This window comes from Pseudonaja textilis, chromosome 14, assembly GCF_049901715.1.
Source record: "Pseudonaja textilis isolate UNSWEBS1 chromosome 14, rPseTex1.2, whole genome shotgun sequence".
Classification (NCBI taxonomy): Eukaryota; Metazoa; Chordata; class Lepidosauria; order Squamata; family Elapidae; genus Pseudonaja; species Pseudonaja textilis.
In genome coordinates this window covers 5,826,448-5,843,351 of record NC_142003.1, presented here as the reverse complement: position 1 = coordinate 5,843,351, position 16,904 = coordinate 5,826,448, and the positions used below count along the sequence as shown (strand labels likewise).

At 47.1% G+C, this 16,904-nt stretch overlaps 2 protein-coding genes across 2 annotated transcripts; one reads left to right on the top strand and one right to left on the bottom strand.

The window, feature by feature from the left end:
- The first annotated feature begins 218 nt into the window (after nucleotides 1–218).
- Nucleotides 219–8,078, top strand: ANKS4B (ankyrin repeat and sterile alpha motif domain containing 4B). The gene is made up of 2 exons (XM_026724127.2): nucleotides 219–382; nucleotides 5,148–8,078. The coding sequence occupies exons 1-2, from the start codon at nucleotides 219–221 to the stop codon at nucleotides 6,193–6,195; spliced, it is 1,212 nt and encodes a 403-aa protein (XP_026579912.1). The 3' UTR covers nucleotides 6,196–8,078.
- Nucleotides 7,125–16,007, bottom strand: CRYM (crystallin mu). The gene is made up of 8 exons (XM_026724119.2): nucleotides 15,616–16,007; nucleotides 14,334–14,472; nucleotides 13,214–13,276; nucleotides 12,829–12,930; nucleotides 11,164–11,347; nucleotides 10,401–10,522; nucleotides 9,034–9,118; nucleotides 7,125–8,186 (listed from the first exon to the last, which is right to left on the bottom strand). The coding sequence occupies exons 1-8, from the start codon at nucleotides 15,783–15,785 to the stop codon at nucleotides 8,122–8,124; spliced, it is 930 nt and encodes a 309-aa protein (XP_026579904.1). The 5' UTR covers nucleotides 15,786–16,007; the 3' UTR covers nucleotides 7,125–8,121.
- Nucleotides 16,008–16,904: the final 897 nt, after the last annotated feature.

The following is a 16,904-nucleotide window of genomic DNA, read 5'->3' as shown; positions in this document are numbered from 1 at the left end:
GGAGTATGAAATCTCCTATGCAAATAAATTGCGGGGAAAATAACCTTTGCTTCCTTCTTCATCTGCCGTGTCATCAAATTGTCCCGTCGGCTGGGATTAAGCAGCCGCTGCCTTGGGAGGAACCTGGGGGGGCTGAGCACGGCCTTCGCCTCACCCTCCCACGACCTGCGGCACCCCCCCCCAAAAAAAGAAAACCCCAACCGGAGACAGGGAAAAAAATGGCCACTCGCTTCCACCGAGCAGCCGCGGACGGCAACCTGGAATTACTGAAAGAAGCCACCCGAAAGGACCTCAACACCGCCGATGCGGATGGCATGACGCCCACACTCCTGGTGGCATACCACGGCAACGTGGAAGCTCTGGAAATCGTCTGCAGGCGGGGGTGAGTGCTGGGGTCAGGCTTGGGGGCAGATTTAACAGATCATCAGAGTTGGAAGGGACCTTGTAGGTCATCTAGTCCAACCCCCCTGCCCAAGCAGGAGACCCTACACCATTTCTGACAAATGGCGGTCCAATCCCTTCTTGAAAGCCTCAACTGATGGCGCTTCCACAACTTCCGAGGGCAACTTCTGTTCCATGGGTGGATTGTTCTCAGTGTCAGAAAGTTTCTCCTTATTTCCAGGTTAAATCTCTCCTTGATCACTTTCCATCCATTATTCCTTGTCTGGCCTTCGGGTGCTTTGGAAAATAGCTTGACCCCCTTCCTCCTCTCTGTGGCAGCCCCTCAAATATTGGAATGAACTGTTGTAAGTCAAAGACCATCTTTAATAGGTGGCAAAAGAGGCTCAGAAGGCACCCTAACTAGTTTCTCACACTCTAAAGGTGGCAGCAAGAGAATTGTACTTTCAGGCTTGCAAGATTTTGTTAATGCGGCTTTATAATAAAGTAGAATTAGCTCAGCTGTTTTCTGTCTCAGAAGACCGAGAAAGATGTATTATTTTATTATTTTACTTGATTTGTCAATCACTCACAAGATAATAGTTATAAGTATAAACATGAGTACGAATACAGGAATTAGATATGAATAAATGGGAACAGTAGGAGAGGGGCGGTAGGCACGATGGTGAACTTATGCACGCCCCTTACAGATCTTTTAAGAACAGGGTGAGATCAGTGGTAGATAGTTCAGGGTTAATGTTTGGGTGGATTAGAGGATGTAACAACAGAGTCAGGTAGTGCATTCCACGCATTGACCACTCTGTTGTTGAAGTCGTCCTTTCTGCGATCAAGTCTGGAGCAGTTAACATTGAGTTTGTATCTGTTGTGTGCTCTTGTACTGTTGCGGTTGAAGCTGAAGTAGTTATTGATGGGGTGGGATTCAATTTTTTCAACAACCGGTTCTGTGGGCATGGCTTAGATAATGGGTGTGGCTTGGTGGCAATGTGACTGGCTGGGCGTGGCCAACTCAATATCACTCACAACGAGGCACGCATCTCCCCGCCTGGCCTCTCGTGACTGTGGGGATGCTGCAATAGTCGTAAGTGTGAAAAATGGTCATAAGTCACTTTTTTCAGTGCCATTGTAACTTTGAATGGTCACTCCACAAAAGCAAAATACCAGCAAAGGAGGGGGAAAAAACTCCAGAGAAGTTCCTGAGACAGGAAGTCTAGTCCTGCCAAGAATGTAATAAGGGTTAACAGAGAGGCAGTTTCTGTAAGCAACACCAGAATGTTTCCTTCCTGCCTCCCTTACAGGATTAGCCCAGTAATTTCTTTTAACAACCGGTTCTAGCGAATAGGTGCGAACCTGTAGAATCCCACCCCTGGTTATTGACTGGTAGGACATTGTAGCAGATAATTCTGTGTACTATGTACTTAATGTTGTGTACTATGGCATAGTTCAAGTTGTCCAAGCTCCAAATCCCAAACCTGGTGATATAGGGTATTCTGTTTTGAGCAGAGGAGTGTAGGACTCTTCTCGTGAAATACTTCTGGACTCGCTCAATGAATCAAACGAGTTGGTTCACACAGCGCTGTGTGAACCAACTTGTAGACTTGGGGGGAAGCTGAGCTGCTTAGGCCAAAGGCTGGATAGCTGAACCCCAAGTTTTCCTTCGCATCCTGGAGGTGGCACCTGATCCCAATGGGCAAGCATTCTCACATGTCTCGAAGGCTGTTGGCAAGGTTGCGTGTAAGAGTCTGGGGTTAAAAAGTCTTCGAGGGTTTGTGGGAACAGTGCAAGGTTCAAAGAGTGAAGGGAGAACTTCACCAAATGGGAGGAGGAAGTGCCGCCATTCCCCGCTCACTTTTACATCGGGGGTGTGTTTTTTATTATTACTTATCGTAGGCAGCAGCTAATCAATGTGACCTTTAAACGTTCAGTTGTTTGGCAGCCATATTTATATAGCCGGTGCTGCAGACAAGCATGCTTCATCTCCTTCCGAGTCATTGATTGAAATCGGGGAATCTTTTGCAAAGGCGAATTGGGTTGAATTTATTTATTCGTTTATTTTATTTTGTCAAACAACTATTAGACAACACGTATAAGTATAAACATGCTAATAAGCACGTGAAATGGATGCAGACAAGAAAAAAAAAAAGAAACAATAGGACAGGGACGGTAGGCATGTTGGTGCGCTTATGCACGCCCCCTTAGGATGCAGTTCCAGAACATAGAATAATTAAGTTAGAAGGGACCTCAGAGGCCTTCTAGTCCAACCCCTTGCTTGGGCAAGACAACCCTGTATCATTTCAGACAAATGCTTGTCCAATCTCGTCTTATGTTGTCATGACGAGGCAGTCGAGTTGTTTGATCATGAACAACTGAATCATGATGATCTTTATTGGAGTCTAGTCTTGCATTTATACACATTTTTGGTTATCCTCCATCCCTAGTTAACTTTGGTTACTGCTTAACTTTCGTTACTGTTTAGCACAGTAATCCATACAATTAATTATCTCTAGTTAAAGTCTAACATATGTTCACTTCCTCTCTCTAATCCTCCTTTAGATGAGTGACTTTGTTTACCCGAGTTGTATTTGCTTGGAAACATTCTTTATCTGAGGTTTGCCATCCGAGATTGGAACATTCCTCCAATTACAACTCTTAAAAGCCTCCAGTGATGGCGCAGCCACAACTTCAGAAGGCAAGCCATTCCATTGAATAATTGTTCTCACCTTTAGGAAAATTTCTCTTTAGTTCTAGACTGCTTCTCCCCTTGATTAGTTTCCACCCATTGCTTCTTGTCCTGATTTCAGGTGCTTTGGAGAATAGCTTGACTCCCTCTTCTTTGGGGCAGCCCCTCAAATACTGGAAGACTGCTCTCATGTCTCCCCTGGTCCTTCTCTTCCCTAGATTAGCCAGGCCCAGTTCCTGTAATCGTTCGTCGTATGTTTTAGCCTCTAGTCCCCTAATCATCCTGGTTGCTCTTCTCTGCACTCTTTCTAGAGTCTCAACATTTTTTTTATATTGCGGTGACCAGAACTGGAACCAGAAGTAGTTTGCATTGAGTGTGTGAATCCAGTCAGGTAATACCTCATGACCTCCTTAGGAGAATAAAACAAATAGGGAAGGAAATGTGTACATGCCCCTTTTTTCTTTTTCTTTTTGGAAGAATGGGGAAAAAAGGAGATAATTCAAGTGATGTTCAGTTAGCATTTTCCCCATGGGAACTAATTATTAAAGAAATCTTGCTCTAAGCCTCTGGATTTAAAATTCAAAAGAAGAGACCTAAACTGGCTTCTGATTTTAGAAAAGAATTCTTTGGAAAGTTACACGTTTTTGCCACTGTCCTTTTGCAGACAATTAATGGGATCCGGGGCCTTCCCCTTTGGACTGAACCCCCTGCACTGAAAAATGTAGTGTATCAGGGAACACGTTTGCGTGGAATTATCTCCTTGAGATGATGCTGGTTGTTTTACTTGCAGGGAAAAAAATGGCAATCTAGAATATCCATTTTATCACATCAACTTCTGTCCTTTCTTATAATCTTTGCGAATTGGTTTTTGTGTCAGCGTCCCCAACCTGGCATGTACTTGTGACTGTTGCACTGTCCTGGGGTCAAGTGATTTGTAACCTTCCCAGCCGGCTTCCAACGAACAAAGTCAACGGGGAAAGCCAGATTCCCTTAACGACCGGCTGGTTCGTTTAACAATTGCAGTGATTCACTTAACAACGGTGCCAAGCCAGGTCATAAAAACGGGGCAAGACTCGCTTCCCAAATGCCCAGTTTAGCCATGGACATGTTGGGCTCAATTGTGGTGGGGGGGGACTAACTACCTGTATGTGTATGTGTGTGTGTGTGTGTGTGTGTGTGTCTGTGTGTGTGTGTGTCTGTGTGGAGGACTACCTGTATGTGTGTGTGTGTGTCTGTGTGTCTGTGTGGAGGACTACCTGTGTGTGTGTGTATGTGTGTGTAGGACTACTTGCATATGTGTGCGTGTGTGTGTGTGTCTGTGTGGAGGACTACTTGTGTGTGTGTGTGTGTGTCTGTGTCTGTGTGGAGGACTACCTGCATATGTGTGTGTGTGTGTGTGTGTGTGTGTGTAGGACTACCTGTGTGTGTGTATGTGTGTGCTTGTGTGTGTGTCTGTGTGTCTGTGTGGAGGACTACCTGTGTGTGTGTGTATGTGTGTGTAGGACTACTTGCATATGTGTGTGTGTGTGTGTGTGTGTGTGTCTGTGTGGAGGACTACTTGTGTGTGTGTGTCTGTGTCTGTGTGTAGGACTACCTGCATATGTGTGTGTGTCTGTGTGTCTGTGTGGAGGACTACCTGTGTGTGTGTGTGTATGTGTGTGTAGGACTACTTGCATATGTGTGTGTGTGTGTCTGTGTCTGTGTGGAGGACTACTTGTGTGTGTGTGTCTGTGTCTGTGTCTGTGTGGAGGACTACCTGCATATGTGTGTGTGTGTGTGTGTCTGTGTGGAGGACTACTTGTGTGTGTGTGTGTGTGATGTCTGTGTGGAGGACTACCTGTATATGTGTGTGTGTGTGTGTCTATGTGGAGGACTACCTGTATGTGTGTGTCTGTGTGCCTGTGTGTGTTGCACTTCAGTTCCCATAATCCCCAGCCAAGTAGCCTGGGGATTATGGGAGTGGGAGTCCCGTACATCTGGAGGACTCCTATTTGGGAAAAAGAAAAAAAAAAGCTGCTCTCCAGGAAAATGAGGGAGACCTGAGTCCTTTGTGTCCTTGTGTCCTTTTCAGAGGTGATCCCAACGTGTGCGACATTTGGGGAAACACACCGCTGCACCACGCGGCCTCGAACGGCCACACCCCCTGCGTCTCCTTCCTGATCAATTTCGGCGCCAACATTTTCGCCCTCGACAATGACATGCGCTCGCCCCTTGACGCGGCGGCCAGCCGGAGCCAGTATTCATGCGTCCAGATCCTCGACAAGGCAGCCACTGAGCAGAACGCCAAAAGCCCCAAGCGCGTCGCTCGCCTGAAGGCGCAGGCCCAACGCGACGTCCCACGACAAATCCGCCTGTGTGAAAAACGCCAAGAGAAGCACCAGCTTGAGATGACCAAGCGGTTCCACAAAGGATCCGTCCCGCTGGGCCACAGCTCCGCCACCAGGGCGAAAGTGTCTCACTTCTTCGCCACCGGTTCGCTCAGCGACGTCCCCAAACAGTTGAAGGACACCTTCAAACTGAAGACCAGGAAGAAAGAGGAGGAGAATGGCACAGCCGGCAGCCGTGGAGCAGAGAAGGAGGGCTTCGCGGAAGAAACTGCCGTGATGGATTCTGAGAAGGTAGAAGATCTGATGTGTGGCTTTCGAAAGAAGATCGGCTTTTCGGAAGAAGCCGGAGAGGACTTGGGACAGAGGTCTATTTTCAACCGCCCAGGTCTTGGCAACCTCGTCTTTAGAAGCCAGAAGACGGAGACCTTGCTTTCTGAGAAAGAAGACAGGGCCTTTCAAATCCCGGAGCTCTTTCATCTCAAGGAGACGCTTGATGGTTCAGACCATGAGGATGACCCTGACGTCTCCTGGATGGAAGAAGCAGGTGGGTGGGATGAGGACAAAGAAGAAGCCCCTCCCCTTGAAGTGTTCCTGGTCGCCTATCATCTCCATGACTTCCTCCCCATCCTGATGAGGGAGAACATTGATTTGGAAAGCCTGATGCTTTGTTCCGATGAAGATCTGCAGAACATCCAGATGCAGTTGGGACCTCGCAAGAAAGTTCTCCATGCCATCAGTAAAAGGAAGCTAGCTTTGGAAAAGCCAGGTTTGGTCAGGGACACCAGATTATAAACCAAGAATGGTTCTTCCGGTCAGTGATTTGCTACCCACTCCACAAACAGTTCTCTTTTTTCACACCAGGATGACATGGGACCGAAGATGACATCTATGCAATCCCCACAACCAAGGGTGGGATTCGACCTGGTTAGACCAGTTCTATAGAACCAGTTGTTATGATTCTGCCCAGTTTGGAGAACTACCAAATTGTGCTACCAGCTGGCCCCTCCCCTCCCTGCCCACTCACTCCTTACCTGGCATACGCATCATCAAACTTGCCTGCTAAAAGTTGCTATTTTTACTTTTTTTCCCCCACAAACCATCAGCTGTTCTTTTATGCCGGGAGATTTAGATTAGCTAGAAAGCAGGAAATCGTTAGATTTCTTGCTTTCTAGCTAATCTAAAAGCAGAGCTGAACCTTCCTTAGGACTGAAGTTTCTATTTTTCAGTGCAGACTCAGGCAGCAGATTGCAGAAAGGTAGATCTCTGAGTGAATCTGTGATTCTGTGAGCTGCTCAATCTGCCTGCCTGCTTTGCCTCACTTGGGATAAAAGTTGCTCTTTCTTTAAATAAAAAACTCAATATTTACATAAATATTTACAATATTTACATATAAGCCACACCCAGCCAGTCACATGATCACCAAGTCACACCCACAAATTAGGCCATGCCCACAGAACCAGTTGTTAAGAAATTTGAATCCCACCCCTGCCCACAACTTCTTGGCTTCAACATGGCCAAGTAGCCATTGATTCAGAAGAGCAGGATGAAGAAGCCTTGAGATTAAACTCTTGTAGGACGAGGTGTGGCAGAACTTGGGGGTGGCGTTAAAAGAGGGGTCAGCCTAGAATCCCCACGTAGCCGCAAGCCAACTAAGTCCAACCTCCCTTGAGTGCCGTTGATGTTTTTATTGAACAACAAAAGTGAATGCTTGGGAAACGTGATTTTCTGAAATGTTCATTTTATTTTTGTTACAAACTGCAGTATAGAAAATACAATTGACACCAATTCTGCGCCAATATTGATTAACAACATTTAATTTTGTCTACTTTTTTTTTTTTAGAAAAAAGGCAGTAAAATTTTCTTGACCATTTTGAAAACCTGTTCTGGACAATTTCTTATGATTGTTGACTATCTATTCGTCAGTAGTAAAAAGGAAGGCAAACGTTATCCATTAAATGCAAACATTATGGGAAAATAGTTACATTTTAAGCAGAAATCAATCCTTAGATTCTAGATCTATAATCTTAGTTCTAAAATTATTATTTCAGAGAGAAAATCTGAGATAAAGGTCATTGACACAAATAGTTAAAAGTTAAGTTTTGGAATCTCTGAACAAATAAAAATGAAATTACAGGCTAATAAAGTGAACAATTTAGTAGAACTAATAATGTTGCCTTCAGGAGATGAGACTATGTTTATCCTTAGGACATTGTAAACTTTGAATTAAAATCACTGTCCAAATACATGGAAAGAACACGATTCACATTAGAATAATTAGATAAACCAGTGCTTCTGAAACTCAGCGACTTTAAAAATGTGTGGACTTCAACTCCCAAAACTCCCCAGCTAACTTAAAGCTTGCTAACTGGGGAATTCTGGAAGTCCACATATCTTAAAAGTTTGCTGGTTGGGGAATTCTGGGAGTTGAAGTCCACATATCTTAAAGATTGCTAGCTGGGGAACTCTGGAAGTCCACATATCTTAAAAGTTTGCTGGTTGGGGAATTCTGGGAGTTGAAAGTCCACATATCTTAAAGTCACTAAGCTTCAGAAACAAGGAGAAAAATCATTTGATTCTTTTGTTATGTTACTATTTATCTTGCTACTGTAATCTAGTAAGACAGTTTATTGTGCAATATAAGCCATTTTTTGCTCAGAAGTGATCTTCCTTTTTTTTTTTTTTAATTCTGTGGCTTGAGAGCATCAGAACGTTGCACCCTCATCCGCTGGCTGACCAACCTTCAAAGACCATTTTTCCTGCGATGGTGTCTTCAATGGCCATCCCTGAAAAGGATTCAAAATCACAGACAATTGGAGGACGAAAACCATCAACCATCATCCCGGTAGTCCTCAGCTTACAACAGTTTAGTGACCGTCCTAAGTTACAACTGCACTGAAAAAAGTGACATGTGTCCGTTTTTCACACTTAGAACCTTTGCAGCATCGTGTGCTCAAAAGTCAGGTGTTTCATATTTATGACGGTTGCAGTGTGTCCCAGGGGGTCACATCATCCCCCTTTGCAACCTTCTGACAAGCAAAATCCATGGGGAAGCCAGATTCACTTAACAACCAGGTCACTAACTTATCAACTGCAGTGATTCCCTTCCCAGCTGTGGCAAGAAAAGTCATAAAATGCAGCAAAAATTTATGTAACAAATAACTCCCTTAAAACAGAAAGTGGAACTAGAGATCACCCTCTCCTGGTGATTGGCCCATTATCCAGTTGGCTTTCATGCCTAAGGTGGGACTAGAGCTCACCCTCTCTTGGTGATTGGCCCATTATCCAGTTGGCTTTCATGCCTAAGGCGGGACTAGAGCTCTCCCTCTCCTGGTGATTGGCCCATTATCCAGTTGGCTTTCATGCCTAAGGCGGGACTAGAGATCACCCTCTCCTGGTGATTGGCCCATTATCCAGTTGGCTTTCATGCCTAAGGCGGGACTAGAGATCACCTTCTCCTGGTGATTGGCCCAAAATCATCCAGCTGGTTTTCATACCTTAGGCGGGACTAGAACTCACTGTCTCCTGGGGATTGGCCCAGATGGCTTTCATGCCTAAGGAGGGACTAGAATTCACTGTCTCCTGGTTTCTTGACCCCCCTAGACCAAACTGCTCCCTGAAATTGATCCTTACCCAGTGATTTGAACACCGTGGTTTTTTCACGCAGGGCTGGTTTGCTTCCCAAGATCACTTCGCCCAGTTCTGCAGAAATGCTGGCCTGAGAAACAGATAATCGCTTGGTCACTGAGGGTGCCCACCAGACTGCCAACGGTTTTAAGTCACCACTTCAGATAAACCCTGGACCAACCCCCCAAGTAAAAGACAGGCAGGCAGGCAGGTAGGAAAAAGGAAGGAAGGAAGGGAGGAAGAGAAAGAAAGAAAAAGAAAGGAAAGAAAGAGAAAGGAAGGAAAGGAAAAAGAAAAAAGAGAAAGAAGGAAGGAAGGAAGGAAGGAAGGAAGGAAGGAAGGAAGGAAGGAAGGAAGGAAGGAAGGAAGGAAGGAAGGAAAAAGAGAAAAGAGAAAGGGAAGGAAGGAAGGAGGGAGAAAGAAAAAGAAAGGAAAGAAAGAGAAAGGAAGGAAGGAAAGAAGGAAAAAAGAAAAGAGAAAGAAGGAAGGAAAGAAAGAAAAAGAGAAAAGAGGAAGGAAGGAAGGAGGAAAAAGAAAGAAAAGGAGGAAAGAAGGAAAAAGAAAAAAGGAAAGAAAGAAAGAAGGAAAGAAGGAAAAAAAGAGGAAGGAAGGAAGGAAGGAAGGAAGGAAGGAAGGAAGGAAGAAAGAAAGAAAGAAAGAAAGAAAGAAAGAAAGAAAGAAAGAAAGAAAGAAAGAAAGAAAGAGAAAGAAAGAAAGAGTATTGTGGCCCGCCGGCAGCTGACGGAGCAGGCGGCAGAGTCAGACAGCGGTGAGGAGGTTGGGGAGGAACCTGGGCCAGTCTGGGAAGCTGAGGAAATGTCGGATGAGGGCTCTGCAACATAGGCAGAGGTGGGGCCAGGGCAGGCTGGCAGTCATCAGCTGCCTTCGGGCTCAGACAGCAGTGAGGAGGGAGAACTTCTGGAACCGGTTCCCAGCCTGCGCATGCGCAAAGCTTCTAAAAGGAAGGCACAACTAAGAACTCAGGGTCGACGTGGGAATAAGGCCACAGGTGGATGGTGAATGGCGGCTCTCATAGGGATTAAAAGGGGAGGTGGTTTTGCAGGAAACAATTCGTTCATTTGTTCATGAAGGTTCGTCTGTGTAACCTAGAGACTGTGCCCAGCCCTTCCCTGTCAGCACTGCACGTGGAAATATTTCCCGGCAGCTTTCCAAGATCTGAGCTAATAATTATACCTTTGCAAGACTGTTTGCCAAGCCGTTGACTGAATATGAATGCAATAAATTCACATTCATTTAATAAAAGAGATTTTGCCGGGATTCAAGAGTTTGCTTAGTGCTTTTTGGAGAAGCCTAGGACAGAACAGAAAGAAAGAAAGAAAGAGAAAATAGAGAGAACTCATTCACTTCCTTACCCCTGATAAAATAACGTCTCCTGATTCCCGCAGAGCTGCCTCTTTCGAATCAACATACAATACCGAATTGCTCATTACGTTGTCGTCTAGTTCTCGCCAATCAGGCCGGCTGGCTCCTATAGCTAAAATATAATATTGTCAGTTATTTCTGGAAAAATTGGGATGAAGCAGGCCCGGCAGTTAAGTCCTTTTCATGCAGATGAGAACGAAGCCACAGAGAGACAGATCTGCTCATTCCGAAGGCAAGGAAGTCAGACACTTTTTTTCCCCTACATTGCAGGATTTAAGTCCTATATTAACTTCCCAAATAGCTGGAGTTTAATCAAGCCCTTAACTTCTGTAAAGTTCAGGCTGGCCAAACTTAGCATGTGGACAAACGTAACTGCTCTTTTTGTAGTTATTGTACCTGGGTTTGTGAAAACAAGCGCAGAAGGGGGAGAACATCAGAGGTCACCAAGCTCAACCCCCAGCTAAGGCATAAAATCTGCAAGAATACCACCCTTGAAGGGTAGGCCATCTATCAAGGCATATTTAACGGAGGATACGGCATTGCTTTCCAAGCTCTTTTCTCGTGTTAATAGGAATTATCGTCCAACAGGTTGTTCAAATCCCTTCCTCTTTTTTCATTTTGCAATTTGAACTCATAGCTCAAGAAAAATATCTCTCTCACACATACACACACACACAGAAAATATCACTAGGAAAACAAGCCTGCAGTGTAATTATATTGCAGGAAAAAATCAAATCGCGACGCATCCCTTACCATTGATATGGGCTCCGGGTTTCACCCACTCTCCGCGCAAGATGGGCTGAGTTGCCATTGTGACTGTGACAATCACATCCGCCCCGTTGACAGCCATTTGGACCGAGGAACAGACCTGTACTGGTCCGTTCACCGTACGGGCAAACTTTTCTGCATTCTCCTTGGTGCGGTTCCAGATCCTTACCTTTCATGGGAAATTAAACAGAGGGTGTGTGAGAAAGACCTTGGAGACAGGAGGGGAAAACCACCAGAGATGGTATTCAGCAGGTTATGACCGGTTCTGAAGAACCGGTAGGGGAAATTTTGAGTAGTTTGGAGAACCGGCAAACCCCACCTCAGACTGGCCCCGCCCCAATCTATTCTCCACCTCCTATGGAGTCCCAGCTGATTGGCTCGGTCTTCTTTGGTTGCCCTACACAGGAGAACAGAGCTGGAAAGCAGGTCAGTGGGGTGGGGAGGGAATGGGGATTTTGCAGTAACCTTCCCTTGCCACGCCCACAGAACCGGCAGTAAAAAAATTTGAATCCCACCACTGGAAAAACCACAGATGGGAAAACGGGCAGATTAAAAGATGTCTCAGCGCACAGGAGGGAAGGTGTAGAAAACATTCCAGGAGGGACTCTTGTTAATTTTCCAGAGACTAGATAGTCCTCGACTTACAACAGTTCATTTAGTGACCGTTTGAAGTTACAACAGGACTGAAAAAAGCGACTTTATTTCAGTTTTTCACACCTACAACCATTGCAGCATCCCTTCAGTCACCTCATCAAAATTCAGATGCTTGACAATTGACTCATATTTATGACAATTGTACAGGGGTGGGATTCAAAAATCCCAGCAACCAGTTCTCTGCCCAGTGGCTGGGTGGCCATGGCCGTGGTGAGCGTGGCCTACCGGAACTTCCTGTTTCTGGTTTCCGGTGGGTCTCCAGAGCCCGGGGGAGGCCGTTTTTGCCCTCCCAAGAGTCCAGAAGCTTCTCCCGGGCCTCTGGGAGGGCAAAAACAACCTCCCCCAGACTCTGGAGACCCTCCAGAAGCTGGAAACGGGCCCATTTCCAGACTTCGGGTACTTCTGGAAGGCCCGTTTTCCCCCCTTCCAGAACCTTCGCGTGGACCCTGCACTTATCTGCATCAAAAAATGGGCCATGTGGAGATTCCTGAGAGGGGCGGGGTGTGGTGAGTAGGGCTAGCCGGTCGGTTGGAATACCGGTTCAACGAATCAGATGTAACTTCAACATCCGGTTCGCTCAAACTGGTCCAAACCGGTAGAATCCCACGCCTGCAATTGTAGCACCTAGAGTCGTCTTTTGCAACCTGCCAAGCAAAGCTCAGTGTGGAAGCCAGATTCACTTAGCAACTCTGTGACTCACGTGAACAACTGCAGTGATTCACTGAACAGCTGTGAATGGCACGAAAGGTCGTAGAATGGGGCAACGCTCACTTAACAACTGCCTCGTTTGAACCACAGAAATTGTGTGCTGCGTTTGTGTGGGTGAATGCCGAGGATTACCTGTAACCGGAAAAGAGGGGGGAAATTCTAGCTGGGGAATTCTGGGAGTCCACCCTCCTTAAAATTGTCACTTTTGCAAAACAGGGATCTAATCTACCAGCTTTGAATGGTTTAAAACAACAGTTTTTTTTTCCTGGTGTAAATCGGATTACTCACCTCTTTAAATGAGAACAGCTCTGTGAAAAGTTCGTAGTGGCTGTAGGCCTGGACACCAGCTCCTAAAATGCAGAGGACCTCTGAAACCGCAGGCATTAAATACTGAAAACGCACACATTAAGGAGAGGAAAAAAAGGATTCTTGTTAAACGTGAACTTCTTCAGTTTAAGACTTTCTCTAAAATAGATGGCCTCGTTTCTTCTCTTCAATACAAAATGCCCACACATTGCAAAAGGCCCACGGTTAAATTTTGGGGTGGCTTGGCATGTATTTAGGATGGGCTGCAGCCTGAGTGGGCAGCCGTATAAATTCTCCAAACAAATAAATACATATAACAATCGAGCAGCTTCTGGTCCTTATTTTGTCTACTTTAAAAGGAACTCACCTTGGTGGCTATGGCCGAGACAGCTGCCGTACGCTTGGCCGTAATGACGTTGCCATCCATCACCTTTTGGAAAGAAGAACATCCAAAGGCCAGGACCAGAAGATAAGAAACAGAGATTTAAAAAAGCAAGTTTTGTGAAAGCCGTGAATTTAACACACCCTTTGGGAGAAGGGGGGTGTCCGTTCCTCTCCCATGTCCGTTCAATTGTAAATGACATTCGTTGTGCCAGGATGCATCCTATGCACAATTATGCTGCCACTGAGATCATTTAATTATGCCAAACGATGCTAATCCTATTCTTACTTAAATGACAAAAACGGCTACCCAAAATATCAAAGCAAGATACGTATACTTGTCTTGGCCAGGATAATTTGAAGGCAACGGGCTTGGCTGTGCTGGCTGGGGAATTCTGGAAGCTGAAGTCCATACTTCCTGAAGTTGCCACGGTTGAGAAACATTGCCTCGGAAGCATGGGAAAACTTGGGAATAAATCAAGGTTGGCTAAGAATTTCTAGGAATCGAGGCCCAGACATCTCACTGTTGCCAAGATTGAAAAACACTGCTGGAAACCAAACCAGGCCATGGGCTGATCTAAGATGTCTATTTTTTTTAATTTTATGATATTTGTTTGTATCCCACCTATTATCTTTACAAATAGTTCGAGGGAGTGACTGTATCTAACACACCTTCCTCCTCCTATTTTCCCCACAACAACAACCCTGTGAGGTGGGTTGGGCTGAGAGGCAGGGACTCATCCAAAGTCACCCAACTGGCATACGTGGCTGAGGTGGGACTAGAACTCACCGTCTCCTGGTGATTGGCCCAAACTCACCTAGCTGGCTTTCACGCCTGAGGCGGGACTAGAATTCACCGTCGCCTGGTGATTGGCCCAAACTCACCCAGCTGGCTTTCACGCCTAGGGCGGGACTAGAATTCATAGTCACCTGCTGATTGGACCAAACTCACCCAGCTGGCTAAGGCAAGACTAGAACTCACAATCTCCCGGTTTCTAGCCTGGTGCCTTAAACACTAGACCAAACTTGAGCTCCCCAGATAATTCAGCTGCTCAATCCCTCCCTGCCTGGGCTGTCCATCGGGGAGGAAGGTCTCCAGAGCTTACCGCTTTGAGGCTGCCGTTCGTTGGGTCAAACAACAGGACCGTCGCTTGGTGCGAAGGAGACACATTCTCATAAAAGGTCACCAGCTTGGTTGTCAGAGCATCGTCGTTTGCACTGTAGGCGGGCATGACCCCCAAAAAGCTTTGGAGGAAAAAAAAAACAAGGGAAGGGGTACAAGCTAGTCCTCAATTTACGACCATATTTGAACCCTGCCGAGAGGGTTGTAAGCTATGACGACTGTAAACCTGGTCATCCTTACCATCGAGCTGCAGGCTAGACTGTCTCTTATCCGACTGTTCCCTAGGCAGCATCACTTCACCTGTGTCTCCCAAGGTCTTTCTCACAGATCCTCACAACTACCCACCTTCTGCTGGGCACCAGAGAAAGTGAGCTCACGCTGGCTGTGCTTCCCCCCACCCCAAAAGGGTTTAGAGAATGATTCCTGCTTTCTGGCCTCACACAAACCCGTTCGAGTCGATTTCCTAAGAGGAGACAGACAGTCCTCCTCTTTCCCAGAGCATTAGATGCTCGCCTAAATGAAGTGAAGTGTTAATACCACTTCATAAGTGTTAGTACCCCCTTTATAAGGCCTTGGTAAGGCCACGCTTGGAATACTGCATCCAATTTTGGTCGCCACGCTATAAAAAAAGACATTGAGACTCTACAAAGAGTGCAGAGAAGAGCAACAAACATGATCAGGGGACTGGAGACAAAAACATATGAACAACAGTTGCAGGAACTGAGCCTGGCTAGTCTAGGGAAGAGAAGGACCAGGGGAGACATGAGAGCCGTCTTCCAGTATTTGAGGGGCTGCTCCAAAGAAGAGGGAGTCAAGCTAGTCTCCAAAGCACCTGAGGGCAGGACAAGAAGCAACGGGTGGAAATGAATCAAGGAGAGACGCAATTTAGAACTAAGGAGAAATTTTCTGATAGGGAGAACAATTAATCAGTGGAACAACTTGCCTTCAGAAATTGTGGGTGTTCCTCCATCACTGGAGGCTTTTAAGAAGAGACTGGACAACCATTTGTCTGGAATGGGATAGGATTTCCTGCCTGGGGGGTGGACTAGAAGACCTCCAAGGTCCCTTCCAACTCTGTTATTCTGTTACCCCCCTATTCTTCCCATTCCCTATTTCAATCTGCTAGTGTTAGGATCTGGGGCAAAGCTTAGAGGGGGGCAGACCCCAGCTTCTCCAAAGTCCACCTTGGGATTCCCCACCCCCACCCCGCAAGGGTTGGAAAGCTGGCCCGGCCAGACCCCCCCCCCCACCGGGTGCTTGCTTACCCGCTGTGCTTCTGGATCGGGAGGACGGTGCGCAGCGGCTGCACCACGCCGCCTTCGGCCCCGCTGCAGAAGGCGGCCAAGGCGGCTTCCAGAGCCGAGAGGAGGGCGCGGGAGGCGGGCCAGTGCTTCTGCACGGCCCCGGCATCCAGGAAAACCGGCGCGGAGCTCATGCTGGCGGCGGGGACGGAGGCGAGCTGGCCGGGCGCGCAGGGAAGCGGCTCGCCTATCCTCCCTCCCGGCCACCGCCCAGGGCTGGGGGACCCCGCGGCTCCGGCAGCGCCCAGCACCGCCTAGCGGGCGCCGCAGCTCTGCCCGTCCGCGGTGGGGAAGGGGAGGGAAAGGAGCGCGGCTCCGTTTTGCAAGCGGGCGCCCGGGAGCCGCGCCCGGGGCTGTGCAAGAGCGGCGCTTTCCACGAGAAATGGGGATGAGGGGAGGTGCAAACTGGGATATCTGGGGATGATGGGAGGTGCAAACTGGGATATATGGGGATAATGGGAGACTGGGATGTCTGGGGATGATGGAACATGCTGGCTGGGATATCTGGGGATGATGGGACGTGCAGGCTGGGATATCTGGGGATGATGGGACGTGCAGGCTGGGGCATCTGGGGATGATGGGACGTGCAGGCTGGGGCATCTGGGGATGATGGGACGTGTAGGCTGGGATATCTGGGGATGATGGGACATGCTGGATGGGGCATCTGGGGATGATGGGACATGCTGGATGGGATATCTGAGGATGATGGGACATGCAGTCCTAAAGCATCTGCGCCACGATAAATAACGCAGCCCGGAGCCTCTAAAGGTGGTGGCAAAAGCCGCCAAACAGAGGAACCCACTTTTTTCCTTCTTTATCACATTGCACTGACTTTCTTCCTCCTTCAGCTGCCACCCCACCACCACCCCCAATGTTTGAATCCGGATTAAATATTTTTATTTCCCTCTCGGACTAAATGCTGAGTTTTTGTTTTTCATCAGGCTGGTTGCTCACATCAGAATAACAGTGTTGGAAGGGACCTTGGAGGTCTTCTAGTCCAACTCCTGCTCAGGCAGGAAACCCTATAGCATTCCAGACAAATAAATAATTTTTATTTATTTTGTTTATTTCCCAAGCGATTTGGGGCGGGCTTTAAGCTGCTTTGCTATTTCCTTTCTTAATACGGGTCTCCCCGCTTTAAAAATGAGACCGGGAAAATCCTTCCAATCTGGGGAAGGGGGCGGGGCTATAAAGGGGGCGGGGCAGGAGTCCTTTCCAAACTCCCCGCAAATGGAGGAGTCCGCCGTCGGCCA